Here is a 27,508-nt window from a genome sequence, read left to right as displayed (position 1 = left end):
AAAGCAATCTGTCAATTTAACAGCTGGGAACAGCGTCATAGCATACGCAGGTTTGTCATCAAGCACGTATTTGATGACAACATACACGAACACGCTGACCAAACCCCACATCCATTTTAACTGGACTTACAGTCACTCTACCGCCATGACCTTGTGTGTGTTTTAAGTACTCATAAGGCTACTAGGCATTGGAGGGGGTGGGCGGGCAACGTAATGACCTGGCCAAAGCACTCCGTAACCATGGCAACCCAGGGAAGACGGGAGGAGGGGCGGGGGGATGTGGCCCCTTAAGGCTTTCTTTCACCCCCTCCTCCTTAGATCTGCGGTCTCATAACCTGGACATTCAGTCCTTTGGTACGACTCTCATGAATCAGACTTTTTTTTTAGTCCAGATACCGACAACGATACCAGAGTTCCGATCCATTACTTTTAATGAACAGTATAGACTTGGACCGTCATTTTGGAGTCGTTGGACAAAAAATACGCTTCCTGGTATTGGATTTTAGTATCGAGGAAAATTCTCTGATATGGTATTTTAACCCGTCAGTATCAGTATCGGTGTATCTCTAATAACAATAAAATACAGGCAACACACTCGATATTGGCTTTTTTACCGATACCGATATACCGATATTGTCCAACTTTTAATTTCCGATACCGATATCAACCGATACCGATATATGCAGGGTTTCCCCCCCCCAAAGAATTTAATAATTTCAGGTAATTAACATTACATATCTCTTGTTGAATTAACACAACATTATGCATACTTTTGACAATAAATTAAATCAGAATTTGTTCTTACTTGCTTGCCTGGGTAAATAAAGGTTATAGAAATGTAAAAAAAAGAAAAAATGAAATATATATATATGTGTTTTTTTTTTTTAAACGATACCGATATTTTCCGATATCACATTTTAATGCCGATATCGGCGGATAATATCAGTAGGCCGATAATATCGGACATCCCTAATAAAAACACATTAAATAAATTAAAACTATTTGATTTGAGCGGTTAGGTGGCGTAGCGGAGATTGCGTTCGTCACCAACCCCGAACAGCTCCGGGGTTGTCACCAGCTTGGCTGGCCGTTCACACTAATACAATTGGCTGTATTAGAGGGTGGGAGAAGCTGGCGGGGTGGGTCCGGGTCGTTGTAAACAGCGACTCCTACAGCTCGGTCGGGGCGCCTGCTAAGCGCGGATAGGACCTGAGTGGGATAGTGTGATCCTTCCACACGCTACGCCCCTCAGTGAGAGTCCGCGCTGCCAGGTGAAAAGAAGCGGTTGATTGGCTGGACGTGTGTCGGAGGAAGCACGTGGTAGCCTCCACTCTCCCAGATGATCTGACTGTGGGGGGTAAGTGCGCAGCGACCAGGAAGGGATTGGGAATTGGCATACGACTAACATTGGGATGGGAGAAAATCGGAGGAAAATGGAGGGGGAAAAAGATAAAAAAATAAAAATAAAAAAAACTATTTGATTTGTACCAGGAAGGTTTTACGATCATGGCCCTAAACTGACCAGCAGATAATCTAGTTTATGCTGACGACGACCATTCCAGGAAGTTGGCGCATTAAAACAAACACACCAGTCGGTTTACAGAACCCTATTATCCTAGAGCTGTAGATTTGATCGTGGTGTACTGTACACGCATCACTATGAAGTGAACCGTCATGTTCCGAGGTATGCAGGAATGGAACTCTCTTCCCAGACATGTTACACAGGAGAATAATAAAGGTTGGTTCAGAATCTTGGTAAAACAACATTTTCAACGAGAGAAATTGACATTCCCTAATGGATATTAAAAGGTGTGTATGTAAATTAAAATGTATGCGTCTGATATGGATATATTAGAAGATTGAATAATTGGTTGATATAAACGTAGATAATGTATGAAAAAGCTAAATTGTATATTATTACTGTATTATTGTATTATGAATTGATTAGGAGCATGTCTTGTTTTTGTCTGTATGCCATGTTAATGTCTGAGTGTATAATGTACGTCTGTAACTGTATTTTACTTAAACTTAAACTAAAGACAGTAGAGGTCGTGTGCATCTGGGTGAAGTAGAATTTGGATCAGAGATCATTATGTTGGGTATTTAAAAACATTACAATATGTTTTTTTTAAGGCTTTCAATTACATTCATAAAGATTTGACTATTAATTTAAAATCATATGAAACACCAACTTTATTAGATTTGAGATCAGTTACTCTACGTCATTTAGAAGGCTACTGTGGGTCTTCTCAGTCACAACCACAAGGGGGGAAGAGAGACGGTCCAAAACACAACACAATAAAGAAAGAAGAGAAGGAATACAATGTCGCAGGGGGGGCGGGGTTACAGGAGACATCCCCCCCCCTCAATATTGAGAAGAGATTTTAAACCTTTTTGACCAAAGTGCACTTTTTTTTTTAATACTTTTTTTTGTACTGACCGAATTTATTTATTAAGACTTGACAGATCAGCTATATAAGGATCCTGTTCTAACCGTGTCATGTTTCTTGTGCTTTAATAGTGTCATGTATGTCTCTTGTCCCTTGTTCTGTCTTGGATGTGTATACGTGCAGCTGTTTGCCGTATTCATGCCTTAAATTGCCCCTTGCGGGACTAATAAAGTTCTTTGAATTGAATAATATAGCTAATATCAAAGATAACGCCCTCCGCAAAAGAGGTAAAAAAAACAAGCGGGTCAACTCATTTATATGTGACCGGGTCCAGCGGTACGAGACTCGTGTCTGGAAGTCAGATTGTGAGAAAATGAATTAAATGTATTTTATTAAATTTCTTATATTATCACAGTTTGAATGTTTAAGAACGCATTTACTGTAACAGCTAACAGTTATAGTATATCTAAATAGTAAAAAAAAAAACGTTGTTTAAAAAAGGTCAGTTTGTGACACCTACTGTAGTACCTGACTGCCAAGGTGTTAAAAATGCAGCCTAACTTTAGAATGGATTTTCTCAGTTTTTCTCTGCTCTGAGAGTTGAGGATTAACTAGATTCAAATAAGCACATCTTCTTCAAATATTTTCAGATTTCAATGTATGACACATAATGTGAAAGCTAAAGCTTACATTCTGTACTTTATGTAGCTTTATTCCGTAAAAATCTGAAAAAATTACAGAGGGAGACTTGTGCCACAAACCGCTGGGCTCGGTCACCTATATCCTTCTTACCTGTAACAATATATTATAATACTGGAGAATAAATATTTGATAATAATGCCTGAGAGCCTGTCAGTGTTAAGGGTGTCTTGTCCTTAAATAAAGACATTATTTTGCAGCATAAATTCCTCCAGTGCCCAAGGACCAAACTCCGAACCATGGGAGAACGGGCTTTCTGCTCATCCGCTCCCAGTCTGTGGAATGCTCTCCCTGACCACCTGAGAGCACCACAGACTGTGGATGCTTTTAAAAAGGGCCTAAAAACTATATTTTTTGTTGATTTTTATCTAGTTTTAGCTCCACACATTTTATGTTCTTTTACCAGTTTTAGCCCTTCTTATTTTATGTTTATTTTCTTTTACTCTTTTACTAGTTCTTGTGTTCTTTTGACTCCTTACTAGTTTTAGTCTTGCTTATTTTACATTCCCTTTTTTTTTTTTACTCTCTTGCTAGCTGTTATGTTCTTTTACAATGTAGCGCTTTGAGATTTGCTCCACAACTATAAAGCGCCCTACAAATCAAATATATTATTATTATTATTATTATTATTATTATTATTATTATTATAAATCGACACAGAAAAGGCACAAATCGGTGCATAAAAGTGGGGGAAATATTTTCAGGCTTGAGGATATTCAGTTGACCTTGTGCTTATTTTATATTGACCTCATTTAATTGGGGACATTGATCTAAGTTATTATTAAATGTTAGGTAGAATCATTATCGATATTTATAGAACATTTTGTGTGAATTATTTGTGAGTCTGTTCAGGCCTCTTCTGATCCACTTTTTCTCCTCCTGTTTTTCTGTATTTTCTCCCATCCAATTTAGTCGTTATGCCAATTCCCCCCTCCCCTTCTGGTCGTTGCTCGCATATGCCCCCCACTGGTCGGTCTAGGGAGCCCTGAAGTCTAACAGATGCTTCCTCCGAGACATAGGAGACAGCCAGCAGCATCTTTTCACCTGCCAGCGCGGACTCTCATTGGTGAGGTGTAACGCGTGGGAGGTCACGCTACCCTCACCATCTCCCTTCTTTGCTGTGCAGGCGCCCTGACCGACCTGTAGGAGTCGCTGTTTACAACGACCAGACTACCACCCTACCGGCTTCCCTCCCGCTGACTCTGCCAATCGAGCCAATATGACGGCCGGCCAAGCCGGAGGCAACGCTGACAGCCGGATTCGATACCAGACAGTGTCTCTTGCGTTGGTGACGAGCGCATTAGTCCGCTGCGCCACCCAGCCGCCCTTGTTCAGGCCTCTTCTTAGTCCAGTGGCGTCTGTGTCAAGGCCAGGGCACATGTGCATTTTTGTTATCTCTGGGCCGAGCTAAATGGTGTATGGGAGCCAAAACCACATAGGCTATGCATTTGAACCTAGGTTTGGTGGGAAAATGCACAGATGCCGTGTTTGGCCATGCGCCTATGGACAGAGCAGAAGTATAATATTGAGGGCTAGGACATTAGCTCTCTACAATCTCTTTCTGGCTTCTCTCTCTCTCTCTTTCTGTCTTTCTCTGCTACTATCTTTAATCTCTCTTATTCTGCATCTATTCTCATTTCCTACTATACATTTTACATTTACATTTTGTCATTTAGCTGACGCTTTTATCCAAAGCGACTTACAAGTTTTGTACAACAAGACAGCAGGAAGGGCACAACTCTATCAGCTGAGTAACAATGTTAATCAAAGTGTTGAGTGCTACAGTGTAGGTTAGTATATTAGGACATGTTAGTGCATGACAGTAAGGTTAGTTAGGGGTTAGACTAGAGTTTTTTATTTTTATTTTAGATAATGATGGAAGAAGTGAGTCTTTAGTCGACGGCAAAAGATTAGACAGGTTTCGGCTGTCCTAACTGTGGTGGGAAGTTCGTTCCACCATTGTGGGGCAAGGACCGAGAATAGGCGACTTCTCTCCATCTCCTTCCTGGTTATTCTTTCGTCATATTCCGCTGTCATGTTATTAATGCCTGTTGTGAAGCGTTCCAGGGACCACCCCACGTAAATATGATGTAATTATGACTTTGATCTGTTCAATAAAATACAAGACATATAGTTTGAACTCCTATTCTGTGTCTAATGATTTATATTATTCAGTTTTAACCCTGAGTAAATGGACCAGCTGAGGTGTGTCCAAAAATCACCCACAAAAGGTCCACCAGAATGCAGGAAACTAAGTGTTTGACGCTAAATATTTCCAGGGGAAGGACCACAAGACAGACACCACACTTAAAGTGCCCCCTCCACCCCCTTAAATTGCCCCCCTGCCCGCCTTAAAGTGCCCACCTTAACCCCCCCCCCCCCCCCCCCTCGCCCTTGCAATGGCGGCCACATTCACTGAAGCGCCTCAGAAAGGCCTGGTCTGAATGGAACAGACCAGAGAGCCAGGCGTGGCAGATGCGGCGAGCGTGAGGCGTGTTACGAGGGCCGTAAATTGGATTCGGTGCCCCTGCCGTGGGGGCGGGGGGGTGTCTGGGCCGGACGGTACAGTGTCACACGTGGCCTAAATAGAGCAGCGACAGCTTGATGAAAGCCCCCCCCCTGCCTGACGCCAAGAGTGATGGTTTCCATGATGTTGGGGGTGGGGATAGGGGGGCTTTAATCTCGTACGGCGTTATTGCATATGGCCTTCTGTACAGAAGCCGAGCGGTTCTCCTGTCCTGAGTGGAGAGCCGACCGGTAGGGGAAGGGGGGAATATCATCCATATTAAAAAATTTATAAATTAGGCGTGGCCGGGTAGCGCAGCGGACTAAGCGTCTGTCTACCACCACAGAGACAGTGAGATCGAATCCGGCTGTGGTGCCTCCGGCTTGGCCGACCGTCCATACTAACACAATTGGCAGTGTCAGCGGGTGGGAAGCCGGCGAGGGTGGGTCCTGGTCGTTGTAAACAGCGACTCCTACAGTTCGGTCGGGGCGCCTGCACAGCAAGGGAAGGATCTGGGAGAGGTAGTGTGACCTTCCACACGTTACACTCTCCCAGTGAGAGTCCGCGCTGCCAGGTGAAAAGAAGCGGTGGGCTGGGTACACATGTGTCGGAGTGTGCAACGACCAGGAAGGGGATTGGGAATTGGCATAACGACTAACATTGGGATGGGAGAAAAACGGAAAAAGAAGGGGGGAAAATATATAAAAAAATATATAATTTAAATTGACTTTTTGGACGAAGTCTTTATTCATTGCACACAATGCAACGTAGTCTACTTCCTTTGCAGTCTATCCCGAGGAGCCAGTCTACACCCCAGGCTCCGACACCAGCGGTGTGTAGGGCTGGGCGATTAATCAAATAGAAATTTCAATAACGATTTTGTCTTCTTAAGATAAATCGAGATAAAACGATTATTGCGCCGCATGCAATATTGCTCTCATTGTCAGTCTTGTGTTGTAAACACAGCGCACTCGTCCTTCACAGCGATTTTGAAACGTCTTTGGTAACTTGTAGATGATGACAGAAAGGAGGCGTTTTGGTCAAGAAGAAAAGGTCAAACACAATTCAGTCGTGGGCATATGATGTTCTCAAATCAGTGAGTAATCGTGTTTCAATTGTGATTTCAATACCAATCAAAATAATGGTGATTATGATTTTTGCATTAATCGAGCAGCCCTAGCGTACACCGCCCAAAACGGTGATGTCGAGAGTTTTTATATACCTCCAAAGAGGTACTATGACATCACAGATTGGGGTGCGGCATGGTGAAAATATCAAGCACTAGGGCAGCAAAATGACGTGTTTAGTTACTCTTTAACTCATTCAGCACCGGAGCTTAATCTGCGAGATGGTGCTAGTGCGCCACCGCTGTAAATCAATGGGGGACTGCAAGATTTGCGAGTGCTTAAAATATATCTTAAATTATAGCTATGGGTCTAATACACCCGTCGATTATCAGTGAGTTGCTTCCAGTCAACATGTACAAAACGTATTGTTTTTTTCATCGGTACATTTCCGTTTTATAGCCTTTTGAATATGAGTATAGTTTGGGTGCTTCTGAGTAATTCCACAAAAAGACGCGATAATAGCGTTTTAGTGGAATACACTAAACACGTTGTAATTTTTCGCCTGATTATCGAATCTTCCTGAAATCAACGCTAGATCATCATTACTATCCTTCCTCGGGCAAGCATGCAATGTGGTTTAGACCGGCGCATGTTCACCTATTCCTGTTCACCTATTCCTGCTCACCTATTCCTGCTCACCTATTCATGTTCATCTATTCCTGTTCATCTATTCCTGTTCACCTATTCATGTTCACCTATTCATGTTCACCTATTCATGTTCACCTATTCCTGTTCATCTATTCCTGTTCATCTATTCCTGTTCACCTATTCCTGCTCACCTATTCCTGCTCACCTATTCCTGTTCACCTATTCCTGCTCACCTATTCATGTTCACCTATTCCTGCTCACCTATTCATGTTCATCTATTCCTGTTCATCTATTCCTGTTCACCTATTCCTGCTCACCTATTCATGTTCACCTATTCCTGTTCATCTATTCCTGTTCATCTATTCCTGTTCACCTATTCCTGCTCACCTATTCCTGCTCACCTATTCCTGTTCACCTATTCCTGTTCATCTATTCCTGTTCACCTATTCCTGCTCACCTATTCCTGTTCATCTATTACTGTTCACCTATTCCTGTTCATCTATTCCTGCTCATCTATTCATGTTCACCTATTCATGTTCACCTATTCATGTTCACCTATTCCTGTTCATCTATTCCTGTTCATCTATTCCTGTTCATCTATTCCTGTTCACCTATTCCTGCTCACCTATTCCTGCTCACCTATTCCTGTTCACCTATTCCTGCTCACCTATTCATGTTCACCTATTCCTGCTCACCTATTCATGTTCATCTATTCCTGTTAATCTATTCCTGTTCACCTATTCCTGCTCACCTATTCATGTTCACCTATTCCTGTTCATCTATTCCTGTTCATCTATTCCTGTTCACCTATTCCTGCTCACCTATTCCTGCTCACCTATTCCTGTTCACCTATTCCTGTTCATCTATTCCTGTTCACCTATTCCTGCTCACCTATTCCTGTTCATCTATTACTGTTCACCTATTCCTGTTCATCTATTCCTGCTCATCTATTCCTGCTCATCTATTCCTGTTCAACTATTCCTACTCATGCGGCTAAGTGGCGCAGTGGGCAAGGCGCTTGCCACTAATGCAGGAGATGCTGGGTTCGAGCCCAGCTCTCGGCATTGCTACCAGCTTGGCTGGTCGTTCATACTAACACAATTGGCAGTGTTAGGGGTGGGAAGCTGGTGGGTGGGGATCGGACGTTGTGGACAGAGACTCCTACAGGTCGGTTGGTGCGCCTGCGCAGCAGAATCAGGAAGCAACAGGGCGGCGTGACCCTCCCACACAGACCCTCACCGCTGAGAGATTGTGCTGTGCAGGTGAAAAGATCCGACGGCTGCCTCCTCGAGTACCTGAGGGGACACGTGATGCAAGGCTTCGTCCACATTGCAGCCGGCATGGCCTAACAACGATCGAGACAGGGGAGGGTAGAATTGGACAATACGAAATTGGGGATGGGAGAAAAACAGAAAAATGGGGAGAAAAAGTAGATAAAAAATAAAACGATTCCTACTCATCTATTCCCGTTCACCTATTCCTGCTCAACTATTCATGTTCACCTCTCGTTTGATTATGACAAACCTCAAACATTTGTCTGACGGAATCAACTCGCCAAGTTGTTTAGGGATGAGTCTGCTAATCATGCACTTTGCTACTCAATAATCGCCCTTGCCTATAGTAGTGTCACGTTTTGATTTATTTGTCACATATAAGGTACATGTAGGGATGTAGGGTGAATGCCCTGTGACAGTGGGTCAGGAGGTAGAGCGCTCGTCTGGTAATCAGAAGGTTCCCAGTTTGACTCCCGCTCCTCCCAGGCAGCGTGTTGAAGTGTCCTTGCGCAAAACACTTAACCCCTAACTGCTCCCGATGAGCAGGTTGGCACCTTGCATGGTCCCCTCCGCCGTCGGTGAGTGAATGGGAGAATGTGAGGAACAATATTGTAAAGCGCTTTGGATAAAAGCACCAAAAATTCACCGTTTACACTTAACTTACTAACTTACTTGACACAGGGCTCCAGACTAACTTACTTGACACAGGGCTCCAGACTAACTTACTTGACACAGGGCTCCAGACTAACTTACTTGACACAGGGCTCCAGACTAACTTACTTGACACAGGGCTCCAGACTAACTTACTTGACACAGGGCTCCAGACTAACTTACTTGACACAGGGCTCCAGACTAACTTACTTGACACAGGGCTCCAGACTAACTTTTTTCACCACCGTCCCAGAACCGTCCCGAAATACAGTTTTAACCGTCCCAAAGTGAATGTAAACCGTCCCATTTTTTCTTTAATATATATAATCTATCAACGTCGATTTGATCATATGGGGACATATTTTGTGCTGATAATGGCACAGCGGGTGTGAATAGTTGTTGTGAGTAGGCCTACTCGCACTATGTTTCAATATAATCTGTTTTACCATTCATTCATTATAAACACAGTCCGCTCTTCATCATTATTTACTACTCCAGGTGTTCCAGAGGAGGATGGACGGCACGGTGAACTTCTTCAGGGGGTGGGAGCAGTACAGGAATGGTTTTGGACACGCTGCTGGGGAGTACTGGCTGGGTAAGGAATCATCTCTAAAAAGGCTTTTCAAGGACACGGTCCTCAGGTAATGTTTTAAAGATCGAATGACATTGCTGGACATCGCTCATCTTTAGACAAAGCAAGTGTTTATCGTGCAATCACAGCAGTCTAAGAGACAACGGGCATCATGCACATACACGCCTCTCATTAAGAGACAGCCTCCGACCACCATGTCTGTCCCACAGTGGTCTGACGACGTCGAGGAGGAGCTACAGGAGTGTTTCAGGTCGACAGACTGGGATATGTTTGAGAGGGCTTACGGTGATGACATTGATGGACTATCCCACTGCATCACAGACTACATCAGGTTCTGTGAGGAGAGCATCGTACCCACAAAGAGGGTACGCTGCTTCTCAAACAATAAACCCTGGATTAGCAAGGACATTAAACACCTGCTAAACAGGAAAAAGAGGGCCTTCATCGCAGGGGACACTGAGCAGGCCAGGGCTGTCCAAAGGGAGCTCAAAAAAGAGCTAAGGGCAGCCAAGGTCAGCTACAAGGACAGGCTGGAGGGCAGACTACAGGCCAACAACACCAGGGAGGTGTGGGCGGGGGTCAGGAAGATCACTGGTTTCAAACAGCAGGGCACAGCTGTGGAGGGCCCTCCAGAGCGTGCAAACGAGTTCAACTCGTTTTTCAACCGCTTTGACCAGAGTGGCCTCCCCACACCCCTCCCCCCACCCATCGACACCAGCACCAGATCACACCTACAAAGCAGCCCCCCCACCCCCCACCCCCCCACACCCATCAGCAACGGCACCCCACCCCCAACACCAGCAGACTGCCCACCACCCCCAACCCTGACGATCACAACCAGTCAGGTCAGTAGGCAGCTCTCCAAAATTAATGTAAACAAGGCCAGAGGACCGGACAACACCAATCCCAGGGTGCTCAAGGTATGTGCAGAGCAGCTGGCAGCACCGCTCCAGCATCTTTTCAACCTCTCCCTGAGGCTGGAGAGGGTGCCCCAGCTCTGGAAGACCTCCTGCATTGTCCCGGTGCCCAAGAAGGGACGTCCCAGCACCCCCAACGACTACAGGCCAGTCGCTCTGACGTCACACGTCATGAAGACGTTTGAGAGACTGGTCCTGCAACACCTCAAGCCCCTGGTGCGTGACTCCCTCGACCCCCTGCAGTTTGCATACCAGGCAAACATCGGGGTGGAGGATGCCATCATCTACATGCTCCACAGAGCGTACACGCACCTGGAGAAGCCGCGCAGCTCAGTGAGGATTATGTTCTTTGATTTCTCCAGCGCCTTCAACACCATCCAGCCGTCACTGCTAGCGGAGAAGCTCTCTGCGATGCAGCTGGAGCACGGCTTGGTGGCCTGGATCAAGGACTACCTCACTGAGAGGCCACAGTACGTCAGACTAAAGGACAGTCAGTCTGACGTACTGGTGAGCAACACCGGCGCCCCCCAGGGAACTGTGCTGTCACCCTTCCTCTTCACCCTCTACACCTCAGACTTCTGCCGCAACTCCAGCGGGTGCCACCTGCAGAAGTTCTCAGACGACTCCTCCATCGTAAGCTACATCACCGACGATGATGAGGAGGAGTACAGAGCCCTGGTGGAGAGCTTCGTGGGGTGGAGCGACAGCAACCACCTCCAACTCAACACCAGTAAGACCAAGGAGCTGGTGGTGGACTTCCGGAGGGGCAAGAAGAGGCCCCCCCCGATTCCCATCTCCATCCGAGGGGTGGATGTGGAGATGGTGGACTCATACAAGTTCCTTGGGGTACACCTGAACAATAAACTGGACTGGTCGGACAACACAGAGGCCCTCTACAGGAAGGGACAGAGCAGGCTGTTCTTCCTGAGGAGACTCAGGTCCTTCAATGTGTGCAACAAACTGCTGCAGTCCTTTTACCAGTCTGTTGTGGCCAGCATCCTCTTCTATGCTGTGGCATGCTGGGGAGGCTACATCAACTCAAGGGACACCAACAAGCTCAACAAGCTGGTGAGGAAGGCTAGCTCCGTGGTGGGAGTCGAGCTACCTAGACTTGAGGTGATGGTAGAGAGGGGGATGATAAGGAAGCTGGATGCCATCATGGAGAACCCCTACCACCCCCTCTACGACGAGCTAGTCAAGATGAGAAGCTCGTTCAGCCACAGACTCATCCCCCCCCGACACTCAACTAACCGCCTCGGACAGTCCTTCATACCAGCGGCCATCAGGCTCCACAACAGTGGGCAGCGACTAGCAGCCTCCAGGCCCCACAACAGGGGGCAGCGACAGCGACTGCTACCAGACATTGACCTGGGACTTATAGGAACCCAAGGGGGACAAAGTAGACTACCCTGGTACTTTGATTAATGTATACTCAGTAGATAGTAAATTATAACACTACCTCTTGCATACTGCACCTCATGTGACACTGTGAATAATGTGAATATTCCTCAGCTAGTCAGATAGTAAATTATATTGACCATATTGATCAAATTGTTTACACTGCCTGTGTTGTCTTTTACTACCTGTATACTGTGTTGTTTTACTACCTGTACCCCTCCCCCCCTCCCCCCCATGCTGCTATGATGCCTGAATTTCCCCAAGGGGATCAATAAAGGAATATCTTATCTTATCTTATCTTATCATGGAAGAATTGGGAGCAATTAGGGGTTAAGTGTCTTGCTCAAGGACATGCAGCCCGGGAGGAGAGGGAATCGAACCAGGAACCTTCCAATTACGACGGCCGCTCCACCTCCTGAGCCACTGTTGCCCCTAGTTCAAACTTAGGAGCATCGTCCTGCATGAGGCCCGTTGTTTCAGGAATTACAAACAAATAGGTGTTTCCATTTGATTGATTAAGTGAAAATATTCCGTGCAGGTCTGGACAGCATCTACCTCCTCACACCGAAGAAGAACTATGAGCTGCGAGTGGACATGGAGGATTTCAACGGGCAGAAAGCCTACACTTCCTACTCTTCTTTCTCCATCTCTCCGGAGGTAACGAACCCTGACCTCGATGGCTACAAGCTAGATGTCAGCGGCTTTACAGATGGAGGCGCAGGTGAGAGCACATTTTAAAACCTCATCGTTGCTCATCATCAGTTCCTGAACTTGCTAGCATTAAAGCGACAATGTGTACGTTTTTTGTAAGTGTACGTTTGTCCTATTCGACCTATTTACAAACAACCAAAAAGGTCAGTTGTGATTGGAGGATCAACAAAAGAGGGCGGAGCTTGATATCGGTCAATTAAAGTGAGCCGAGTCTTGAAAACTGCACTAATGCTGTTGCTCTGTTCTTCCGCTTCAAGGGGATTCGTTGACATACCACAGTGGTCAGAAGTTCAGCACCTTCGACAAAGACCAGGACTCCGGTGACACGAATTGTGCGATTGAAGGTGGAGGGGCCTTCTGGTATAACAACTGCTACCTGTCTAACCCCAATGGTCTTTATACATGGGGACTAAACTCACAGAGTGGAGCCAACTGGAGGAGCTGGAAGGGTTTTGACTCTGTGAGATCCATCTGTATGAAGATACGACCAGTGAACCTGTGAAGCCTGGACATACTGCAGTTGGGACAAGCTAGTTCATAGTACCACCATAATAATGTAAATTTACAATACGCTTCGTCACTCAATCTCGGGAGATTTGTATGGCATAATATTAGACAGCATTTTTTTTATTGATTACAGAACATTCATAATTTATTAGATAAGAAACACATTTCTGACAGAAACACCTTTCTTGTGTATTTTGCAATTCCAAGACATTTGCAATGACCTTGTACAATGACATTAAAGGTATCTGGAGAAGAGCCATTTGGTTGACTTTATAATTAGAAATCAATCTAGCTAGTGTTATTTGGAACCACGACACCATTCTGAACATTTTGACTGTAACTCTCACACAAACGTTGCCTCTGAAATTTGCCCGCTCTGTCCCACCAAGGTCACAGGACAGTTCTACAGGGGTGAGGGCATCTTATTCCATCACAGTGCAAACCAAAAAATCTGATCCAATATCCCGGATTCCCGGGCAAAACAAAGAGCAAAAACAAGGAAATCAATAGTGGTTTTACCCCTAATCCATACCTATTGTACAACCTGCCCAATGGGCTGCAGTCCCTGGATTGTATCCAGCACTGTGGCCAAATTAATCACCTAGAGGTAACCTCCATTTACTATTCATCAAGAAATCTGACTTTACTCTCCCTCTCTGAAGTCTAAACTTCACAACATACAATCTAAAACCCCTTACCTCCCTCTCCCAAACCGATCTTGTATCTCAATGGGACTTCCTGGTTAAAATAAAGAAAGAAAAAAGTAAAAGAAAAAAAGAAAAGAAAAAGTGTGATGTTTTTTTTTTTGCGATTTGATAATTGCATCATTCCAAATCGCAATTTCGATTAAAAAACGATTAATCGTGCAGCCCTAATACAGTTCTGTGGAGAGTTTACGTACACTTTTCTAACGCAAGAGGGCGACAACAACGGCTTCAGATGCTGCAACACAGACCACTTCAGCCCTTCTGTCCTGTGTTTTGACTTAATACATTTAGGAAATATTCCTCTCAATTGACATTTTATGTTGCGGATCGTTTGGAAATATTCCTCCGAGGTAAGGCGATTGTGGTTCTTTATTTGGTCAAAACTAGCATTGCAGCACGGTAAAATGTCTGGTTGCATTGTGGAAACACTAATGCAACCTAGCGTCGTGGTGTGTTTGGGCGCTGAACTACCGTGGCCTCGGATGTCACGCTGTGAATGTGGCATTGGTGTGCAGAAGCTAACACTAGCTAGCTTCAGCCCATTGTGGTAGCGTTATGTTGGCTGAGACGCTCATCACTCTGGTCAAACTGTTAGCTAGAGGCTAACGATATGTCACTGAAGTCTTCTACGATGGGAAACCAATTACTTTAATCGGACAGAATGTTTGTTAAAATAGTTAGGTAACTTCACTAAACAGCAATTTTCACCAATAGATATGTGCCTAAGCAATCGAATGTACTGCTTAGTTTACACTGCAGATTAGTGGGCTGTTGTGCCATCTGCCTAATTGTATAGATGCCACAGACCAAGGCATTTTCCACTTTGTCTGGCACTAACATAGTGTGGGGTGGAGAGATAAAACATTAATAACACATGGAGATTAGCTAAATAGGTCAACAATCAGTAAAACATTTTTAGTTTCGACAGCATCAGCGGCTGAGATTCTGTCATCTAACATTATGTTCCATTACTTGTCCCGATATTTTAGGTTTTTGCCGTGGTAACATTTTAGAACCGGTATCGTGATACTGGTATCGATAGAGAAGTCAACATTTTTGTATCGTGACATCACTAGATGCCACCTTCATCAATTCCCATATCAGAATCAGAATCAATTCATTCATTCATCAATTCATCAATTTCCAAATGTATAAAATTAAGGGCAGGGAGAGGGAATAGAGAGACGGGAGATGTTTATGTTCTGCAGTGCCTGTTGGAGGAGAGAAACCTAGAGAATGTCTGAAGCAGACTCCTCAGTCATTGCAGTCTCATCAAAAAGAAGTAGCCAGGTCATGGTCACCATATTGCACTAGACGTTCCCCGTGTTAACACTCCTCCCAGCCGAACAAGATGCTAAATACTTTGAAAATTGACAAAATGACCCCTCGCTATTTAAGGACTCCATCTTAGAGTGGTCTGTTCGGCTTCACATACCTTGAACCTTTTATTTGGTTGTTTGTCTGATGTGTTTTAAATCCCTTACCTCTGTGATGTATGCATCGTCTGTCTCTTTTCTATTTAATTGCATTTATTCATTTATATATTTTGTCCCCTTCCCCATTACCCTTCGAGAGGCCCCTTTGTCCTCTCGCCAGGCGGTCATGCCGTCTGGCATGACCGGACAGCAGTTATAAAAGATGTCCGCCGCGTCCTCACCTTCTTGCCCTCACTGTTCTCCGCGCTGACGTAGGAGAGCTTCCTGCGCACGTAGAACAGCATGTCGTCCTGCCGGGGCGCCCACTTCTCCATGAAGTAGGTGGAGAACATCCACGTCCAGAACACGATGCGGTCATCTTTAAAACACCCTGGGGGGGGGGGCACAGAAAGAAACAATGACAGCTGTTAGAGATCTGATATAAAATGTGTGTGCAGTGGGTTCTATAGACATAATTCACCATTGTATTGTTTTGATGGGTTGATGGGGCACTGTCACTTTAAGGAGGCTGGTTTTGGCGTTGGGCTGAGAGAAGACGCCCTGGTGGGATTTCATTCATAAATGTTTGGTTACTACGAGCTGTCAGAAGCTAGCACGGCATAGATCTGACAGCTGTCACTTGTGCTACTATGAAATAAATGACACGCGGCTTTGTGTTGTCGCAAGATAGAAATTGTGCGTTTCTCCTTTCCGGGGATTTCTACATGTGTATGTTTATCAAAGAATGATCAGCGTTCAGAACTTCAGACCAGGGATGCACACCTACCACTTTTCCACTGCTGACTGGTTCTGAGTATTATTGACTGAGTACTGATTCCATTCATTCATTTGACTGATTCCATTCATTCACTTTACTGATCCCATTCATAATTTGACTGATTCCATTTATTCACTTTACAGATCCCATTCATTCACTTTACTGATCCCATTCATCCATTTGACTGATCCCATTTAGACCATAAGGTGAAGTCCGTCATCGTTTCATCCCGTTCCCACCTCGGGGGACTATGCAATTTTCACTCTAGGTGAAAGATCTAGTGGTGTAGATTTTAGGAATACAAAGTTCTCCATTTACAATCCACCGGATTTTGCGCAATTATAATTTTAAAGAGGGACCATCTATCACTGGCAGTCTGACAGAACCCCCCCCCCCCTTCCCCCATGCTGCTATGATGCCTCTCAGTATATGTTTACTGTATTTATTTACTGTATATTTTATTCCATTTTTATTCTATTTTACTCTACTCTTATCCTAGGCAACTTGATTTGATTTGTTTTATTACTCTAATTCGTGACCTGTTCTGTCTAAATGTTTAAATGTTGAGCGATTTGCAGTGTCAAATTTCCCACGGGATAATAAAAGTATTTCTATTCTATTCTAAACATTGTCTGCAGGTATGAAAAAGAAGCCTAGCTAGCTACACTAATATGAAAAATACACAATTTTATGCTGTGCTGAGAGACAGTTTTAGCTGTGTTTTTATAGTTTACATAACTCGCATTCTAGTTCCTTCAGATACTGTATGCCATCTAGTTTTATTCTTTTACACAACTTTACAGTGATGTTTATGTAGCTCTGCTAGTTCATAGCGATGTTTAAAGTATGTTAGCTTTGAGAACCAATGCTTGTGTTGACCTCACAGCACACACTCATGTCATAATTTTATTTAAAGGCCGGTTGCTGAAAGCTGCCCAGATGAAGCAAGACACCAGCATTCTTTTCTGCATGGCATCATCGGCTTTGCCAGAACTCTCTATGCCCCCAACAAGTGACGCATTGTACCAACACTTGCAACTTGTAAATTAAACCATAAACTGTGACTCCAGTGTCCTCCATGTTTACGTCCATCTTCATTATTGTTCATTCACACGCGACACGTCTAACGTGACAGAAATCTTGACTTGATTTGCTGCATTTCTGACACGTTAACTCGCTCTAATGGAGAGACATTTATTATATCTCAAAATGACTGAAACAGAGACGTATAGAGGCTGCTAGAATGAGAACAGGACTGAGACAGAGGTATAGAGGCTGCTAGAATGAGAACATGACTGAAACAGATAGGTAGAGAGGCTGCTAGAATGAGAACAGGACTGAAACAGAGAGGTAGAGGCTGCTAGAATGAGAACAGGACTGAAACAGACGTATGGAGGCTGCTAGAATGAGAACATGACTGAAACAGAGACGTATAGTCGGCTGCTAGAATGAGAACAGGACTGAGACAGAGGTATAGAGGCTGCTAGAATGAGAACATGACTGAAACAGATAGGTAGAGAGGCTGCTAGAATGAGAACAGGACTGAAACAGACGTATGGAGGCTGCTAGAATGAGAACATGACTGAAACAAAGAGGTATAGAGGCTGCTAGAATGAGAACAGGACTGAAACAGAGATATAGATGCTGCTAGAATGAGAACAGGACTGAAACAGACATATAGAGGCTGCTAGAATGCATAATCTGATTGGGGGGCTTTTTCAGCAAAAAACTTCAAAGACATGTTTAAGGGACCTCAAAGACCCATATTAACTTGTTGAAAATGACTAAAATATGGGACCTTTAACTGCTCATTGAGAATATCAACATTGAGCATTGGAATGTTCATTTAATTTCATATGGAGTGATTGAATTAGACTAACTCAATATTACGATTGTGATGTTTAACTTGGTTTGCTTTGCTTTGATCTACTTGAGCCTAGATTTCATTGTGAAAAAACACTGAGCTATAATATACTGTTGAAGTCAGCGTTTTCTTTTTTGTTGATTTGAATTAATTGGCCAAACCGTTAAATTTAATTGTCTAAAAATATTTGACAGATGTAAGACCCACTCATATTTGGTCTCCCTTGTTCGTGCAAGTGGTGGCAGTGTGTGTGTGTGTGTGTGTGTGTGTGGGCAAGTATGCTCGAAGCTCTCCCTAGTTCACTACAACAACAACATGGAGCTAGTGAACTACTGTGAAGAACAGACCTGTCTCAAACTCCGCCCTCTTTTCTTGTTTGTCCTTAAACTGAGAATTACGAATTCAATTATTTTCAAGACTTTATAATACCCTTTAATTAAGACCTTAAATGGAGACTCATGAATTCAATACTTTTTAATACCCCGCAGATACCATGATGATTTAAATCTAGGACGCAGGATTTCTGCATGAAATGGCCTTGTGAACCTCTTCCCTCCGAATGACAGGTTCATGTGACAAGTGGGTGGGTGGTTTGTGGGGCGGGGCGGGGGGGCTTGAGCACACACTTTAGCAGTCATATATCACAACACCTCCAGCGAAATTGACGCAGCTTCCAGGAAGCCACCTCATCAACAACACCATGTCCCCTGAAAGAGATCTGGGGCAGTGATCTGATGAATACAGCCCGGCCCGGGAGAGGGAGGGAGGGAGGGAGGGAGGGAGGGAGGGAGGGAGGGAGGGAGAGAGAGAGAGAGAGAGAGAGAGAGACACACACACACAAAGATGTGCACTACATCTCTACCTCATTTTTGCAGTTGTTTGCAATATTGTATATTTTGTATAGTGTTTGGTCTTTATTCTTTCTTTTACTGTATGAAGCACAATCTCAGGAGGCTCATACAGAACCAAGCGTTTCACTGTAATGTACGTGTACCTTATATGTGACAAATAAAACAAAACTTGAAACTTGACAAGGCTTCTACAAAACAAGGCTATAACACAGTATACACATTTGTAAAAACCAACCATTACACCCTGTAAAACACATGTGGAAGTCCTGTGTAGCAAGAGAAACAAAAGATCTGTCGCAACTTCGTCGTTCAACTAAAGGTGAGTGAACTGGAAAAATCGAAATGAGAGAAATTCAACAACTCTTGGGAGGCCGATGTTCTGAAAATAATGTTCTTTATTCATACAATTAAAACCAATGTGTTTCGGCAACACGCCTTCATCTGGGTTACGTCAAGCCCTGTGTAGCTCCTTGGGTAAAGAACAGGACCAAACACTGCCAGGGCAACAGTGGCTCGGGAGGTAGAGCAGTCCAGAGGTTCCCGGTTTGATTCCCGCTCTTCCCGGTTCAGCGTGTCCATGTGTCCTTGAGCAAGACACTTAACCCCCAACTGCATGGTTGCCTCCGCCGTCGGTGTGTGAACGGGTAAAATGTGAGGAACAAATTGCAAAAGCGCTTTGGATAAAAGCTCTAGAGTCTAGATAGATTTACCATTTATGGGTCAAGCATAACACAAACACTGCCAGGTTGAGGGGTTCAATTCCAACTGGGGCCACCTCTCCTCCTCCAAAATATCCGCGCGCTTTGGATAAAAGCCTCCGCAAAATGGTGTCTGTATGCACACACTGTGAGGACAAGGCACAGAGAGGGTTTAGTGCTGCTGGGTGCGATAGTGAGGAACGCGCTGCGATTGTGATTATGGACCGTTTGGCGATCTGCTCTGCCCTCGCCGCCGGCAGCAGCCGGACGCATCGCATCGTAAATCTCCCCGGCGGCGGCGGTTGCGGTGAAAAGCCTCTTCTTACAGCGTCATCAAACGCTACGTCTGCTTTCCTCCTCGTGTTGGAGTCGTTCGTTTAATTTCTCAAAAAAAAGAAAGGAAAACGCGTTAAATCCTCCGATTCATCTAAAAAAGGCCAGATTTAACAGGCCCCTGCAGGAAGAGGTGTTCACACACACTTCACTGTAAATATCTCTCTCCCTCCCTATCTCTCTCTCTCCCTGTCCCTCTCTCCCTCTCTGTCCCCATCTTTCTCTCTCCCCGTCTCTCACTCCCCGTCTCTCTCTGTATCTCTTTCCTCCCCTCTCTTTCTCAACTCTCTCCTAAGACTAGGGATGTTTTTATATATATATATATATATATATATATCCATTAGAGAGAGTTAATGTGTCAGAAATGTCACCTTGCTTTGATTTCTGGCACGTTAGACATTTAAAACGGTTTAGACTCTCGAGACGAAACAACCTCTGGACTCCAGCCAGCGAGAGTTGGGGCGGGGGGGGGGGGGGGGGGGGGTAAGTGAAGATGCCCCACTGACACAGGAAGAGAGACCAAAAGAGATAGAGCCATGATGGAGGTGGGGGTGAGGAGTCCAGGCACCAGAAGAGCTCAAAAGGACGTCTTTCCAAAACACACCTGCATGAGGAAAAGCAGCCCCTCAAAGAGGCAATGTTATTCTTCAGGGTATCTGCAGGTTTCAACAAGTTACATTTAAGACTTTTTAATACCACTTAGGGCTTACTAGCAAAAAAAAAACGCATAGCGACACCGAACTGGCGGCTGCACTTGCGCGCTCTCGCCAGACGCACCAAGCTCCCGGTAGCCCCGGAAAAAAACAACGACTTGAATACAAAAACATTTAATATATTTCATATCCCGACAGCTGGGCATGTGTACTCAGGGTACGGTTCCTGTGTACTCAGGGTACGGTTCCTGTGTACTCAGGTATGGTTCCTGTGTACTCAGGTATGGTTCCTGTGTACTCAGGTACGGTTCATGTGTACTCAGGGTATGGTTCATGTGTACTCAGGGTATGGTTCCTGTGTACTCAGGTATGGTTCATGTGTACTCAGGGTACGGTTCCGGTGTACTTACTACTCAGGTACGGTTCATGTGTACTCAGGGTATGGTTCCTGTGTACTCAGGGTACGGTTCCTGTGTACTCAGGGTACGGTTCCTGTGTACTCAGGTATGGTTCATGTGTACTCAGGGTATGGTTCCTGTGTACTCAGGTATGGTTCCTGTGTACTCAGGTACGGTTCCTGTGTACTCAGGGTATGGTTCATGTGTACTCAGGGTATGGTTCCTGTGTACTCAGGTATGGTTCATGTGTACTCAGGTATGGTTCCTGTGTACTCAGGTATGGTTCCTGTGTACTCAGGGTACGGTTCCTGTGTACTCAGGTACGGTTCCTGTGTACTCAGGTATGGTTCATGTGTACTCAGGTACGGTTCCTGTGTACTCAGGTATGGTTCATGTGTACTCAGGTATGGTTCCTGTGTACTCAGGTATGGTTCCTGTGTACTCAGGTATGGTTCATGTGTACTCAGGTATGGTTCCTGTGTACTCAGGTATGGTTCCTGTGTACTCAGGTACGGTTCCCGTGTACTCAGGTACGGTTCCCGTGTACTCAGGTATGGTTCCTGTGTACTCAGGGTACGGTTCCTGTGTACTCAGGTACGGTTCCCGTGTACTCCGGTATGGTTCCTGTGTACTCAGGTATGGTTCATGTGTACTCAGGTATGGTTCATGTCACTGTGTACTCGGGTATGGTTCCTGTGTACTCAGGGTACGGTTCCTGTGTACTCAGGTACGGTTCATGTGTACTCAGGTATGGTTCATGTGTACTCAGGTATGGTTCCTGTGTACTCAGGGTACGGTTCCTGTGTACTCAGGGCATGGTTCCTGTGTACTCAGGGTATGGTTCCTGTGTACTCAGGGTATGGTTCCTGTGTACTCAGGTATGGTTCCTGTGTACTCAGGTATGGTTCATGTGTACTCAGGTATGGTTCCTGTGTACTCAGGTATGGTTCCTGTGTACTCAGGGTACGGTTCCTGTGTACTCAGGGTACGGTTCCCGTGTACTCAGGTATGGTTCATGTGTACTCGGGTATGGTTCCTGTGTACTCGGGTACGGTTCCTGTGTACTCGGGTACGGTTCTTGTGTACTCAGGGTATGGTTCCTGTGTACTCAGGGTACGGTTCCTGTGTACTCAGGGTACGGTTCCTGTGTACTCACTACTCGGGTACAGTGCAAAGCAATCTTACCTAATGTGAAAACACCCTTAAACTTGACACAAATGTAATGGCCATTATACACTACTACTACACAACATTCTCACAGGAAAGCGTATAACTGTGTACAGTAATTTGAGCAGAGAGAGAGAGAGAGAGAATGAGAGGGAGGTGAGAGTGATCCAATACAACAGAAAGACAAATCACCCTCTTATCAATTATAGAGAGGGAGCGCGAGGAGACGACAGCTGTAAGGACCCTCGCCCCGCCAGATCCTAATACTAGTCGCAACACGAGGAGAGGACAGCCAGAGTGGCGAGAGAACTGGGCAGCGCACCAAAAGAAGCAGAGAATGTAGTACTGCGTGGCGCTCCCTCGGGCCTGGGACGGCGCCAGGCACGGGAGGACGTGATAGGGGGACGTTTCCTGAAGTGCTCCGGTGCGGCTGGGCCCCCGGAGCGGGAGGTCCGTTACATCGAGGAAGTGAGACGCAAGCGCTCTGTACGAAGGGAGGGGGGCTAGGAAGTCAATGAGTGTGAGTGAGTGAGTGAGTGAGTGAGTGAGTGAGTGAGTGAGTGAGTGACTGAGTGACTGAGTGAGTGAGTGAGTGAGTGAGTGAGTGAGTGAGAGTAAGTCACGTACTGTAAGTAACCAGATTCTCAATAATAACTCCCAACAAAGAGAGTCACAGCACCCTCCCGGATAGCAGACCTTGCTCCAGAGAGGAATGTTCAGAGTTAGGAGTCGTCTTCAGGGGGTTCGTTTTCATTCGTCTCCCCTGGGGAGGGGAGGGGGAGATGTTAGTTCTTCTGATTTGCCTGTGAAATCGATAACTCCATCAGGGCTGAGCCGGAGTGGCAAGAGTCATCGCTGGCAGTCGGCAGCGAGAGGAGCGGATTCTTTTATACAGATCGATGTGTGTGTGCGTTCGCGCGTACGTGTGTGTGTGTGTGTATGTATGTATGTGTCCTCGTCCTGCCCTCCTCGTCCTCTGCTTCGGGAGGAGGGGGTGGGGGGCATGCGAGGCTGCTGACAGCATCATCGTCGTGGCCAGCGCCCTGGAGTTTGAGAGGTATTTTTTTGTATAAGGAAGTTGCATTGTTCATTTCAATACCTGTAATAGTACAGTAGTCCACACACACACACACACACACATGTGCATTCAGTTAAGTTGGAATATGACTAATACAAACAGTTCAGTTTGTCAGGTACATGCAACACAGATTACAGTGTTTACATCGGTCTGCTTGAGAAAAGACCATGTTCTGCAATAAAAATTATTGAAGGGAGATGAACAGACTGAACTTTATTTTATTAGATAAAACATGTTGACAAAGTTTTACTTTGCAGTTGAAAAAAGGTAATAAATAAAATTTGAAAAAAAAAAGAAAAAAAAAATCGCAATACTCAGCGTATCGCGATATATTTAGTATCGTGATACTATCGTATCGTGACGCAAGTATCGCAATAGTATCGTATCGTGAGGTCTCTGGCGATTCCCACCCCTAATATCTACAGTATATGTACAGTATATACATACAAATTGACAGCATTTATATAGTTATTTTATCCAAAGCGCTTTACAACTTATGCCTCACCCATTCACACAGACGGCGGAGGGCGACCATGCAAGGTGTCTTGCTCAAGGACCGGGATTTCTTTTTCAGATTACCAGGTGACCTCTCCTACTCCTGAGCCCCTGTCGCCACATAATGCACATGGAATAGCTTCATATTCACACTTTTCTTTCATGGACGGATGAAATGCTCCAGTGTCAGGCGAGAGCCCCGAGCTCAAGTCATGAATGAATGAATGAATGAATGAATGAATGAATGAATGAATGAATGAATGAATGAATGAATGAATGAATGAATGAAAACTTTATTTAACAGATTGCAGAATGGGTACAATACAGTACGGCTCAATACACACAATTGTTAAGGGGATGCAGACCAGAGAAAGACGTTTGTCTTGTTTCCATCAGGGTCCCCCATTTTCAATTCATATAGACATTTATGACATACACGACATATAGGTATTTAGTACTGATACATTTGTGACATAAACGGTATTCAAATATACTGTACTGTTACCCCTAGATCCTGACAGAGTATATATATGATGGGGAGGAGACTGTCTATTAGGAGGTGGTGGGGGTTTTGGGCATTTACGGTGGCCAGTTTCGAATTGCAGCCTCCCGTAGGTGCTCTTTAAGAGCGGTTTTGAATGTGGGACTGGGTAGGGATTCACATTCCTTTACAGCTTTGGGTAGGGCGTTCCACATTGATGTGGCATAATTGCGAAACGTGTTTAGTCCCTTGTTTGAGCCGAATCTGGGTTTAACATGATTTGTTGAGCTTCCTCTGGTGTAGTGGTTGTGGTATTCACTGACCTTTGGGAAGTATTTTGACATGTACATGGGTACCTTAGTCGTATAGTGTATCTTGTAGACCAGGCCCATTGCAAGTTGCTGTACTCTGTCGTCTACTCTAAGCCATCCTAGGTTGTCAAAGTGGGCAGGGGTGAGGTGGGTTCTGGGGGTAAGATCAAGTAGTAGTCTGACCAGTTTGTTTTGTGATGTTTGTAATCTTGTTTTAAGCGCCTTTGAGGTGCTTTGGTACCATGAGGTGCACGCATAGTCGTAGTACCCTTGAATGAGTGCTCCTGCCAGAGTCTTCAGGGTATTCTTGTTTACCAGAGAGGAGATCCGGTACAATAATCTAGTTCGTTGGTTGACTTTTTTTATTACATTGGATGCCATTTTGTCACAAGAAAGATTTGCCTCTAGGATGGAACCCAGGTAGGTAATTTCGTCTTTCCTTGTGACAATATTGTCACCCACTGCAACCGAGAAGCCGTCGGTATTGCTGAGTTTGTTATTTGAACCGAAGAGAATGGACTCTGTTTTGCCCATGTGTAATGATAGTTTGTTATCAGCGAGCCATATGCAGATTTTGCCTAGTTCCGAGCTGAGGGTTTTTTCAACCTGCAACTTGTTCTTGTCAGAGACCAGCAGGGCTGAGTCGTCCGCAAACAGGAACAAGTTGCAGTCACAGGCTGACGACATGTCATTTGCATAAATTAGGAAGAGTAGCGGTCCTAGTATGCTTCCTTGTGGAACACCACAGCTCACTGTGAGGGGGGGGGATAGAGTACCGTTTACCTCTACCATCTGTTCTCTCCCCTCCAGGTAGGATTGCATCCAGCTCACTGATAAACTATCAAAACCAATTGCTTTTAGCTTGTCAATCAGAATGGAGTGATTGACAGTGTCGAAGGCCTTTTGTAGGTCCAGCATGACCATGCCGCAGTATTTGCCCGCATCCACCTCTTGTTTGATGTGGTCGTTCAATAACAGATGCAAAGATCCTAACTACCAAGACAGTGGCCATGAAGAATATCATTAGAATTCATATTAATCACTCCTAGATAGAAGACTGAATAGATTAACCGGACAAAGGGGATCGACGGTCTGGATTTTACACACACATTTTTATTTTTATTTTTTTATCTACTTTTTCTCCTCCTTTTTCTGTGATTTTTCTCCCCATCCCAATTTACCTCTCGTGCCAATTCTCCCTCCCCTGTCCTGATCGTTGCTCGCATATGCCCCCCACTGGCCGGTTGTAAGGAGGATAGAAGCCTTGCATCACATGTCCCCTCCGATACATGTGGAGGCAGCCTGTCAAATATTTTCACCTGCCAGCGCGGACTCTCATTTGGCGAGGAGTAATGTGTAGGAGGCTCGCACTGCCCCCGCCATTTTTCCTGACTTTGCTGTGCAGGCGCCCCAACCGACCTGTAGGAGTCGCTGTTCACAACGACCAGACCACCCTTCGACTTCCCACCCGCTAACTCTGCCAATTGAGTTAGTATGACGGCCGGCCCAAGCCGGAGGCAACGCCGACAGCCGGATTCGATACCGGTGTCTCTTGCGTTGGTGACGAGTGCAATGTCCGCTGCGCCACCCAGCCGCTGCACACATGCACATTTCTGAAAAGTGGGGTGTATGGGGTGGGGGGGATTGCATGCAAATAAGACCACTTTCTCTGTCGGGCAAGCCAGCTATAGGCCCTAAGTCATGTCAGGACTGTATTATATTAATTATAATTATATTAGCTTGGCTGAGAGTGACAGGCAGCTCCAGGCTTACAGCTGTAATTGAATCTCCCGTCATGTAGTTAACTTCAGAGGGATTTATTCCGCACCCCTGTTATCAAGACTTTAATTAATGAGCCCTCGCGTCACGTGGTATTACGCTGGCCCGAGAACAGAGGGTCGAGGTGTTGGATCTATGGGGGCTTATTGTAAAGACACACGCCCGCTACAGTAGTGTTGGATCTAACGGGGGCTTATTGTAAAGACACACGCCCGCTACAGTGTTGGATCTAACGGGGGCTTATTGTAAAGACACACGTCCGCTACAGTGTTCGATCTAACGGGGGCCTATTGTAAAGACACACGCCCGCTACAATATTGGATCTAACGGGGGCTTATTGTAAAGACACACGCCCGCTACAATGTTGGATCTAACGGGGGCTTATTGTAAAGACACACGCCCGCTACAATGTTGGATCTAACGGGGGCTTATTGTAAAGACACGCCCGCTACAGTGTTGGATCTAACAGGGGCTTATTGTAAAGACACACGCCCGCTACAGTGTTGGATCTAACGGGGGCTTATTGTAAAGACACACGCCCGCTACAGTGTTGGATCTAACGGGGGCTTATTGTAAAGACACACGTCCGCTACAGTGTTGGATCTAACAGGGCTTATTGTAAAGACACACGTCCGCTACAGTGTTGGATCTAACGGGGGCTTATTGTAAAGACACACGTCCGCTACAGTGTTGGATCTAACAGGGGCTTATTGTAAAGACACACGTCCGCTACAGTGTTGGATCTAACGGGGGATTATTGTAAAGACACACGCCCGCTACAGTAGTGTTGGATCTAACGGGGGCTTATTGTAAAGACACACGTCCGCTACAGTGTTGGATCTAACGGGGGGTTATTGTAAAGACACACTGATATAAATTATATGTCTCACCTGTGCATTTGTGGTCTCATTGGACTCAGTACAGCCACCTCCTGGTCGCTCTAAACACGCCGTTGGCCACTTTGTCTATTGTTTGCTGGTTACATACTAGCCCTCCTAAAACCTTTACTTAGGAGAAACGGTCTATAGACTCAGTCTATACTATAGGATATTATTCAGGCGACTAGCCCTCCTAAAACCTTTACTTAGGAGAAAGTCACATTTTGGATGATGTATAATTTGTAAAGCCAGGAAATGAAGA

General features: G+C 45.2%; 2 protein-coding genes across 3 annotated transcripts in view; one reads left to right on the top strand and one right to left on the bottom strand.

The window, feature by feature from the left end:
* kiaa0930 overlaps positions 1-27,508 on the bottom strand; it is an 85,333-nt gene that overhangs the window by 43,113 nt on the left and 14,712 nt on the right. For both annotated transcript variants that reach the window (XM_084330049.1, XM_084330050.1), the window contains exon 2: positions 15,725-15,873. In XM_084330049.1, coding sequence (XP_084186175.1) covers positions 15,725-15,873 — 149 coding nt within the window. The remainder of the gene's footprint in view (positions 1-15,724; positions 15,874-27,508) is intronic.
* On the top strand, positions 9,610-13,355 carry LOC311241604 (microfibril-associated glycoprotein 4-like; the record flags this gene model as incomplete). Its single annotated transcript, XM_084330482.1, has 4 exons — positions 9,610-9,621; positions 9,734-9,830; positions 12,681-12,863; positions 13,111-13,355. The coding sequence occupies 4 exons, from the start codon at positions 9,610-9,612 to the stop codon at positions 13,353-13,355; spliced, it is 537 nt and encodes a 178-aa protein (XP_084186608.1).

This window comes from Notolepis coatsorum (genome assembly GCF_963971535.1).
Source record: "Notolepis coatsorum genome assembly, chromosome: 15".
Taxonomy (NCBI): Eukaryota; Metazoa; Chordata; class Actinopteri; order Aulopiformes; family Paralepididae; genus Notolepis; species Notolepis coatsorum.
The sequence above is the reverse complement of the archived record's forward strand: the minus strand, read 5'-3'. Positions and strand labels throughout refer to the sequence as shown.